The sequence below is a fragment of the Drosophila mojavensis genome, unplaced genomic scaffold, assembly GCF_018153725.1.
Source record: "Drosophila mojavensis isolate 15081-1352.22 unplaced genomic scaffold, ASM1815372v1 contig_74, whole genome shotgun sequence".
NCBI classification, from domain to species: Eukaryota; Metazoa; Arthropoda; class Insecta; order Diptera; family Drosophilidae; genus Drosophila; species Drosophila mojavensis.
In genome coordinates, this window is record NW_025318899.1 from 17,153,812 (window position 1) to 17,164,499 (window position 10,688).

The window sequence follows — 10,688 nt, forward strand, 5'->3', positions numbered from 1 at the left end:
AAAAAATAATCAGTAATATATTTAAATATATGTATATCTGTATATACTCATATATATACTATGCTCAATAATTGCAAAAATAAAGTTTCTACTTGATGGAATTTTATGCAATGCATCTATGTAGTATAACTCTCAAAACTGTGTTCATGGAAATCTCAACAGTATGCTTTGCTCTATTAAATTCACATTCGTAATATAGTTTTAAACAATTGTATTCCAGTTTGGTTCAGCTTCTTTCTGTTTTGTTTATTTCATGAAGGCAAACTTTGATCATATTTATTAAAATTAAAAAGTATTCAATCTGCACTTGATTCGAATTCGATTCGAATGCATGATTTACGCTTTCTTTTCGGTCAACTTTTCGGCTTCCTTTTGGGTGTCCGTTAAGAACTTTTTGGCATTTTCACCGAATTTCTCGACGAACTCCTTGACTTTTTCCTGGTCGACGTGCTCGTTAAAGTAATCCTTGACCTCCTTCAGACGCGCTTCAATAGTGGCCTGAATATCGTCCAGTGCAGTCGAATCCTTTTTCACCTCATCGCCGGTGCACACCTGTAGCAAGCAATTATCTTTAGAGTCTGGCACGGAATCGGGCATCAGTTCAATTGACTTACAACAACAAAGGCGCACACTAGCAAAAGCAACACAAATTTGGCCATTATGAAAGGGGATGCGTCCTCGACAGATCTAAAAAACTGCACTGAGCGCTCTGCCTCGCTCGGCCTGCACTTAAATATGCGGCGATCATCGGGCATCACTTTAATCAGCAGATGCAAAGTGCAGTTGCAATTTTACCTATAGTGTTTATGCAAGTGCGACGAGTCTGATTGCAATTATCACCCACTTACATTGTCAGCTGTGGTGTATCCAGGGCATCTACAGCTAAGGAGAATCAAATGCAAATTGAATACAGCTTAAAGCAAACAGAAAGAAAATCAATATTTATAACGAGTATCTAGTTGATAAATATTTAATTATATATTTTAATAAATAAATTATATGTATATATAATTTATATAAATATAGGAAATATTTCAATATTTATATTAATATTTTTGATGAAAATTTTATATATTGTGGACTCTGTCCTCTAGCTTAAAGTTCGCTAAAAAAAAATATAAGGAGAGTAATAAATCTGTAAACAATTTTTTTTTTTACAGATTCTTAAGCTGCTATATTATTATTTTAATAATATTTTGTCCATGTGTAAAAAGAGTATTAAACAATTTACAGTTTCCTGATTTATTATATTTATTTTCATTTATTTCATTTATTTTATTTTATTTATTTTTGGATTTGCTGATTTGATTGATCATTTTGCTCTCCGCTTAAAGGCTACGTCAATGAACAGCATATGAAGCATATTAGCTCATAGATGTTTGTCTGAGTGTTTTATTGATAAGGGGGCGCTACAAACCTACTCAGCCTAACAAAATTCTAAATTCGGGCTATAATGAAACACAGGCAGATGATGCCGTAACGGATTTATATTAGCCAATAACAAATATAAACTATGTATATTTTGATATTTTATACGCAATTTTATTCCGACAAATTCTTTAATATAAACATACAATATTTCTCTATATGTATATTTTGCAATCTTGTCAATTCTTTCAATATAAAATATATGTATTTGTGTATTGAAAACCATTTGAAAAGTCTTTGATAAACATTGCAGATGGTACATTTCATATAGAATACACAAATGCAGGGTATACACATACGTAGCAATCTTACAGTTGAGAAATTCAAATGAATAGCAATTATTTGTTCTATAATATACAAGCGAGATAAGTTATTCTCTAATCATCGCTGAGGTTAGAAAATCGGGGCCAGAGTAAACATTCAAATACCCAAGCAATGGGTAGATTAGCTGATTAAATTTGAATGGGGAATACTTTTTCATGCTTACCATATTAATAGAGTATTTGCTGTTCGACTTCTCTATCAGTCTCGCATCGAGCATACAAAAAGTACAGTTTGGCACGTTGAGCTCTAGCGTTTACATGTTTATACAAATAGAACTATAAGCACTGATAAGAATTGATTACATGACGCGGTCGTCATCAGAGCTGACCTGTCTGGACTGTCCGTCTGTCAGTACGTCCGTCTGACAGGCTGCTCGTCTATCTGCCTGACATCGCACGCGATTTTCCAAGTTTTTCCATTCTCGCATTTTTCACTTTGTCAATATTTAAATGACATTCACAGTTGGCCCGCTGTAAGCAGTTAGCCCCGATGTTAATGCCATATATTTTAGCCACATCGGGCTCATCGGCCACTGTCTGCACTGGTGTTTGCATTAAGTAAACACAACAATTTATTATTGTAATATCGGCCTTTTAAGCTATTTGTGTAAATATTTATGTTATTTATGTGTCTGCTCGATTGTTAAAAAAGCAAACAGGAAAAATAATGTTTTGCAATTGAGGTTGGATGGCAAAATGTGCAAATAAAATTGTCATAAACTCTATATTCATTTAATTTCAGTTGAGCTATATATTTATATTTATTTATATTTATTTATATTTATATATTATTTATATATGTATTTATATACATTTGATATTTGCTTTCAGTTCATATACATATTTCATTGGTCTCATATGATAACATATGTGTGTATATATGTATATGTATACCATTTATATTTCCAACTCATGACAGTGCTTCCAATGTGAGAGGAGCGACACTTCATAAGCCCGCCCAGACAGCATCTGTTTTTGTTGCTTTTCGCCGCTTAGTTTCAAGTGCAATCCATTAAAACAATTTAATGTAAAATTGCGTGCCCGAAATTAAGCGGATGCTCACTTATTGGCTTCCAGCTCTCTGGCTGCGTCTGGGTCCGCTGTTGAGCTGTGAACACTTTGGGTCTGTGAAAGTTTATTTTCCACTTGAAAGCCAGAAGCAGCGAAATTAATAGCGAATTCTAATAGACAGCCAGACAGACGATGGCTTTATGCCTTTGCCCAGACACAAACAAATGAAATCAAGTGGCGGCAGATCTCGAGTCCCCAGACCCAAAATACAGACGCAGATGCCGAAGCTAGACATACATATATACATGTATTTGAGAGTATATCCGGTAAAACTAAAAACCGCTAATAAATTTCCACTTGCCAGGGCATAAACTGTCTGCGGCTTGGCCGGGCTAATTAAAATCGAAGGTGTTGAAAATCAATTGACTTTTGCTTGCTGCAGCTGAAAGCAATCAGCGTGGGTTGCTCAATTAGTTTCGAATAACAGAAAGGCAGGAAATGACTTGAAACACTGGACAAACGACATTTATTGATCTAAGGTACGGAAAATAAAATGTGTTCCGGCACGGGCGGATGGCATTGGGGCAAGGGTGGACCCAATGTTGGGTAGGTGCGCAGACGTAGGAGCTCCAGAATCGTTTGCAATTCCAAGACATGGGCATAGTGCTTACGCACATTGTCCAACAGCTGTCGGTGAGTCTTGATCTGTTCCATGCTGTAGCAAAGAGAGAGAGAGACAGCAAGAGAGTGCTATCAGCAATCAGAATCTAGACTATATATGCATATGACTTACCGTTCGTTCTGCTCGCGATCGCGACGCTCTTCCATCATCGTGTCGCGCATGGAGGACTGCAGAGCCACATCGACTTTCAGTCGATCGATTTTCGAGTCAATCAGATGATTTTGTCGCTTCATATCGAGAGTCTTCTGCTTCACCTCATCGATTTTGATATTGCTGAAATCAAAGTATTATTGCACCACGACTGACATCAGGCAAAGTGGAAAACTTACACGCGATCAATCTGCTTTCGGAATATGGCGATTTTCTGCTCTATGATACGCTCGATGGCGCCGGCTGTCATCATTTTCTGTCGATCGGCCTTCATCTTCTCCCAGTTGCGCAGAATATTGAGGAACTCGATGGTTATCTTGCACTTCTCGATGGCATCCAGCATGTACTTCAGATAGGATATGTTGGCCTTGTAGAGCTTGTGCTCCCATTCCTTGTAGATCACCTGACGCCGGAAGATCGCAACGCGCTGCATGGACTTTATCTTCTTATTGCCAGCGTCCTGCAAGTAGAGTGAAAAAAAATTGTTGTCAAACTTGCATATATAACAATATATACATATATATGTATATATATGTATTATTTAGTTACCCTTATCATGCGATTCACATCATTGATGTCGTCCACGTGCATCAGCACGCTGTTCGCCAACGACTTAACGGAGCCCCCCACCTGCACCTCCACTTGGCCCAGCGTCAAGGTCAACTGCAGCGGCATATTCCTCAAGGCCTCCAGCTGCATAAACATGGCTAATATTAACTGCAGTTCAAGCAATAGTGCTTCTCTTACTCACATAGCTCTGTATGGTGTCCTCCATTTCCTTTTGGGTGAGCGCCTTCGTCTCCTTCAGGCCGATGATGTCCTTGGTTAGGTTATTGTTATAGTTCTGGCTATCCACCACCTGATGGCCGAGGCCCTTCAGGCGCAGCTCGCTTTCGATCTTCTGGCGACGCAGCTTCACAAAGGCATCCCAGGCCTTGGCGTCCACCGAGGAGGGGCAGTTCTTGGGCGCATCATTGTCAGCGATGTAGGCTAGGAAGTCGGAGATCTCTTTGGGCATCGGGAATGTCATACGATTTGGCTGCTTGGGCCCCAGCTTCTGTGCCACTTCACTGCAGATGAGCGAGGAGTTGAACAGTTTGTTGGACAGCTTGGGCCGCTTCTTGAAGAGCTTGGTCATCTCGTGGGCGGCATGCGGCACAGTGTTCAGGTAACTGCTGCGGAATTGTCGCTCCAGGGCGCGATCTCGCGTCTGCTGCGCCTCGAGGCGTGCGCGCACATCCTGCGTGGCTCGCTCCCAGAACTCCTGCAAGTTGGTGTAGCGCTTGATGTACTCAGTCAGCTTGTCAATGTCCGCTCGGAGGCCAATGATTTGTTGGCGCAGCTCGGCGCGTGTGCTGTGGATTTTCAACTGGTTGAGCATGCGAGTGCGGCACTGCTTCTGGGCAAAGTTAAACTTGAGCTTGACCAGCATCAGCTCGGCGATGCGCTGGTTCAGCTTGAGGATTTGCTTCGTCTTCAGCTGCAACGTTTTGGCTTCGTTCTCATTGAGAATGCGCAGGTATTTGCGACGATCCTCCTGCAGCAGATTGACGGCCTCCTCGTAGGCACGGTAGATCTTCTGATCCTCCAGCGTGTACTCGTGCGGCTGTTTCTTGAGCGTGAACTCTGGCACCGGTATATCCTTCTTGATCTCCTCCTCCCACAGTTTCTCGATGACGCCATCCATCATCACGATCAGAGCTCGGGCCCAGAATTCCACGGACCACAGCAGCAGCCGGCCCCGCTTGCCGCCCATGTCAATGGTCTTTTTTCGGCGCCGATTGATCGCCTTGATCTCGCAGTCATCCACCTCCATGATGCACTTGATGATCTCATCCTTGGCCAGCTTCGGCACGGTCAGCTCCGGCGGAATAAACGCGTCCATGTACAAAAGCCTCAGCATGCAGTTCATATTGTCGTAGATCTTGATCAGCACGTTATTCGTGTTCAGCACGTTGTCAATCGTTTCCTTCTTCAGCTGCTGTGCCTCGTGGAAGTGCTTGTTGAACTCCACCTTCATGGGATCCACCAGGTAATAGCGGTATTTGGTATTGTCATTATACAGCTGATTCGAGGTGATCGTTTGAATATCCTGCAATCGAAATTGCGGCGCCATGATGTGCTCGTAGACGCTGTGCCCTTCTACCACATAGGGCTTCAGTTCGTGAACCGGCGCTTTGGCGCTCTCGGTATCTTCACCGGAGCCTTGCTCTATCTGGCTGACCTCGTCTTCGATCTCATCCATGGAAATGGCAGAGAGTCGTATGTGATCCTCCAGATCATAGAAACGATATTTATCAAACTCCACCATGTTCGTTTTTCGCGGCAAAGAGAAGCTCTCAAAGTTGGCATCTGCGAATATCGATCGGACCTTGTAGTTAATGTTGACAGCGTCGCGAGTCACTAGCTTCAAAATCCAGTCCCGGATGCGCGACTGATCCTCGATGGCGAGCATCAAGGAGGCCCTCTCCAGCTCGCACAGCTTGTGCGCCTCCTCCGTGACGGTGTCCAGCCACTTGTAGTGGAAGCAGAACTTCTTGAAAATGCCCTGCGTCTTGCCCGTCACGGAAATGTCGTAGTCAATCAGCGCCGTCACCTTCGCCGAGAAGTCCTGTATCATCTGCAGCACCTTCTCGCGCTTGAACAGATCCGCATTGGTGTACTCCTCCTTGACCTCCATCTTCAGGGTGAGCGGCAGGAACATGCGTGTCACCAGCGCCGTCTGCTGCACCACAAACTTCTCGGGCACCGGCATTTGAATGTTCTCCCGTATATTATCGGCCAGCGAGGGCAGCCGACTGACCCACATGATATTCTTCGAAGTCAATACCAATAGGTATCTGCGGAGATGAGAGAGACACAGGAATATTTTAGTATGACTCTATGTAGAACTCTTTTGCATGTTTAAGATGTTAGAAATAACGGTTGAGATGTGAACAAAATAAAGAGCTATGATATTTATATTTTTCTTCGGGTTTTTAAGTACATTAAAATTTAAAAAAATAATAAAAATGTATAATTTAAGTTATACTAAACAATAAAAATAAAAAAATAAATATATAAAAAAATATATAATGATTTTGAATAAAATAAAAATTAAATAAAGTATTTAAGTATATTAAAATTAAAAAAAAAAAAATAAAAAAAAAAAAAAAAAAAAAAATATATATATATATATATATATATATATATATATATATATATATATATATATATAAATGTTTTTGAATAAAATAAAAATTAAATAACAAAAAAAAAATATAAAATAAAAAAATTAAATTAAATCATATTATAATTATAATATAATAATAAAAAAATAAAATTAATTAATTATAGTTTATATTAAATAATAAAATCAAAATAATTAGGAGCTTTAATATCTGAATTCTCTCTTCGTCATAGCTATTAGCTAATTATTTTTCATTTAATTTTCATTTTCATATTGAAAAGATTGCCGACTCTGGGTCATACTCTACCTATCCCCTCTCACTATATCACCGTTTATATTGTCAACTTTATATCATGAATCATCTAGACTCGCATCTGCTTACTTACTTTCCATTGTAGCACTCCGTGGCGCGTTTCAGGTAGTGAGGCCGGATCAGCAGCGTGACGAAGCGCGACATCATGAAGGGCAGCCGCGAGCGTTTGTGCTGTCGAAAGTGAATCATGACACCGTCGACGCCCCATGTGAGCAGGTGCTTGGTGGCGCCGATGCCGGTGAGGTGGCCGAAGTGGGTCGTCTTGATCGAGGTGGTCCAGTAGAGGTCGTTGTTCTCGTGCAGCATGAACACATCAAAGACGGTGCTGTCCTTGACCACGGCCACAATCTCGACCTGCACCCAGCGGCCCATGGGCGGATGTGTGTAGAAGGACACATAGGTGTTGGGCAGCGGCAATTCGCGCCTGTGCAGACGTCGGTCTTTGCCCCAGTTGTAGATCCACAGCTCCTCCGCATGGCCGGGCTTCTCGAGGCTCTGATCGCGCGAGATCGGGACCAGCAGACGCGGCCCCTCGACCAGCATGAAGCCCTGGATGAACACCTGCGTGAGCAGCTGGTCGTCATTGAAGCTGAAGTAGTGCGTCATCTTGGGCGGCCGATACTCGACGTTCACCACATGAATGTTCTTGGCCTGGTCCTGAAAGACGATGGTGCTGTCGTGGAAGGCTATCTCGTAGATGGGCGGAGTCTCGCACTCGATCTGGTGCACGACATTTGGTGTGGATATCTTCTCGAAGAAGATGAGCGAGAGGATGCCGTCCATGGTGCCCACAACGACGAAGGGATTCGCGCGATGCACGGCCAGGGCTGTGGACATCGGGATGGGCACGTGGGACACCACCTTGCCCGTCGGCAAGTCCATCATGGCACAGCCATCGCTGTGCAGGACCACCACGACCTCGTCCTTGAAGCAGGCGAGTGTGCGATACGCGAGTATGGGCTTACCCGCCGCCATGATCGGCTCCAGCTTGCCCTCGTTCTCTTCGACCAGCACGCGATCGATGCTGCCGTGCTTGCCCGAGGCATACAGCTCACCATTGTTGTTGCTGACGAAGAGCCCGATGTCGGCCAGGTCCTGGTCGATGGTCCACTCGACTATGAAGTTGCCTGCCTTCTTCTTAATATAGAACGCCATGCTGCTATTGCTGATCAGAATTCCCATTTTGTGAGCGACGATCGCATGGGCACGCGCCTCCAATTCCCCTGCGCCCTTCTCCGATATATAGGTGGGCTTCCATCGCGGCTTGACGGCGAAGCAGGGTATATCAACCTGGGAGAACTCCCCGAAATCGTTGATCACATAGAGTCCACTGTCATCGCCGAAGCACATGAAATGCCTGGCCGACTTGGCATAGTTCTTGCCCATATCCACAGCGGATGTCTTATGCAAATAGGCGTCCTTCTCAATGAAGCACATCTCGTAGCACAGGATGCTCATTTCCATCTTGTCGTACTGGACGATAGTGGGCAAATTGGTGATGCCCACGATTATGGAAAACTCCGGTGTGGCAATATAAGTGGGATGCTCCAGTATAGTCTGGGTGGTGCGATAATTGAACACACAAATCGCATACCTGGGATAGCTGCCGATGCCAACCAAGAGATCGAGCTCCGAAAATTTGATCATGGTAAAGGTCACCACGGATTCCGCTGAAATGGGAAATATATTATATATAATCTATATCCGTATATATTTATTTTTATGATAATAATTACTCGTCAGCGTTGTGAATCTTGTGAATTCGGGATATTTGTAGATATGGATGCTGGGATGGAGAATGCTCTCGGCAAAGCCGAAGAGCGGAAAGCGATTGTGGCTAGCGAAGGCGCTAATCTGCAGACCCGTCACCGCTGTCTCCGCACGGAAGTAGCTCACAGTCATGGTGGATATCTGCAGGAACTTGAGCAGATTGCCTTCGCGCAGGCAGAGCACATCGGGACCCACATTGACGATGCTCTCGGAATTGTAGCAATTGCACCAGCTAATTTGGAGATGTTCAGCAGCTATCTATCTATTGTATATTTGTTGGTTATATTCACAACTTACCATATTGTTGAGCTAATATTCATCTTGCCGTTTGTTTCCTAAAATGTTTCGCCTAGCAATTCCCTAAAGCGTTTCGTTTCAATCAACAAACTTTCTCCGTTGTCAAGGCTCTGACAGCGTTTGCCATGGCAACTGAAATTGCAGAGCGAATTGAAAGCAAGTTAAAGAGAAAATTTAAGTGTTTGTTTTTCAGTGTGGCTTTAATTGCTCAACCTGGTCGTCACAATTTTTGGCAGCAAATTTCCCAAGCGGCTGCTTGAAATGGCGCCCATAAAGCCAGGAAATAACATTAAGAACAGCGTCAATAAAACACCCAATGTAAACGATGATCAAAATTAGGCAGATATACAATTTCTATATGTATGTGCATATGTATACTTATATGTATATAAAAGGTATACAAATATTGAAAATAAAATTGTATAATTATAATTATAATTCTTTATTAAATATAAATATATTGTAAAATATATTTTGATATTATTCATATTTTTTTTTAATTTTTATTAATTTTTTAAAATTATATTTTTGTTTCCTAATTTCACAAAGCTGATATATATTTTATATAAATATAATCTGTCTTATTTATTGTGTATTTCATAAAAAAATAAAATAAAATGCATAAAATTAATAAATAAAAAAATTTAAAAAAATTAAAATTAAACATAAAAAATATTTAATAAAAAGTATAAATATAATATAACAGTTATATAAAACTCCAGGTCATTCGAATCAATTTAAATGACAAAAATAAGAGGACCTCACATCGCAGTGAACTTCAACATTTAAGGGTATTTCATAGCTCATCATACCCCAATAAAGGACTTTTTTTTTTTTTTTTTATAAAAATTGAATGTGTCTTGTTATTTGTATTGCTTAAATATTATTGCAAATGTTTTCTGGCTGCCGCTGTCTGGGACTCTGCTTAACTTCTTTGTGGGTCGCTCGAGTGCAATTTGTGTTGTGCTTGAGCTGGTTTTTATTAAACCACGAGGCTGCATTATTTATTTAGCGCAAATACGTTCTTCAGAGCTCCAGACTAACCGCATTTCAGTTGGGATATATTTTTGAAAATGCTTTTAATTCATTTCGCATTGCATTAAATAAAGCATTAAGTTGAAAATCTTTGTTAAATTCACAGGAATAGAGCTGCATTAAAGACGAGTCTGGCTTTTGGGTTTAAGTAACAGAAAAACTCGTGCATTTAGGGCCAGCCCACAGAATTGGCATAACTAAGTAGCTGTCCTATCTATTCCAAGCCATTTTTCACATTCGCTTGCGGCACCTGCAGCCCGAGCACTTTGCTGCCTACTTTGGGGCGCCACTCAATTATTTATATGCCCCTGCAGTGCAGCCGGTTGGAGAGGGGGCTGCAAAAGGGTTGGACTGGGTTGGGTTTGGTGTTCGTTTCAGACTCCAGCACATTTTTGTGCACATGTGCCGTGGCGCAGCTTGGAAAGTTTTTCGTTAGCTACCCAAAGCGACGACGACGACGACGACATGGCATCTCTTTAATGTTAATGACTGAGTGCAGCAAAAGTTTGA

General features: G+C 41.7%; 1 protein-coding gene across 1 annotated transcript; it reads right to left on the minus strand.

The window, feature by feature from the left end:
- Positions 1–3,261: 3,261 nt before the first annotated feature.
- On the minus strand, positions 3,262–9,257 carry LOC6582844. The gene is made up of 8 exons (XM_002008498.4): positions 9,144–9,257; positions 8,813–9,078; positions 7,150–8,746; positions 4,346–6,434; positions 4,144–4,287; positions 3,774–4,054; positions 3,556–3,717; positions 3,262–3,477 (listed from the first exon to the last, which is right to left on the minus strand). Exons 1-8 carry the CDS (start codon positions 9,164–9,166, stop codon positions 3,297–3,299), a joined length of 4,743 nt encoding a protein of 1,580 aa, XP_002008534.1. The 5' UTR covers positions 9,167–9,257; the 3' UTR covers positions 3,262–3,296.
- Positions 9,258–10,688: the final 1,431 nt, after the last annotated feature.

Bases quoted from the DNA above. Each gene is read 5' to 3' on its own strand.
- LOC6582844 (XM_002008498.4), bottom strand. From the start codon at position 9,166: ATGAATATTAGCTCAACAATATG. The intron at 9,079-9,143 runs GTAAGTTGTGAA...TCTCCAAATTAG, and splicing joins AATATTAGCTCAACAATATG to CTGGTGCAATTGCTACAATT. The intron at 4,055-4,143 runs GTAACTAAATAA...CTCTACTTGCAG, and splicing joins ATGTGAATCGCATGATAAGG to GACGCTGGCAATAAGAAGAT.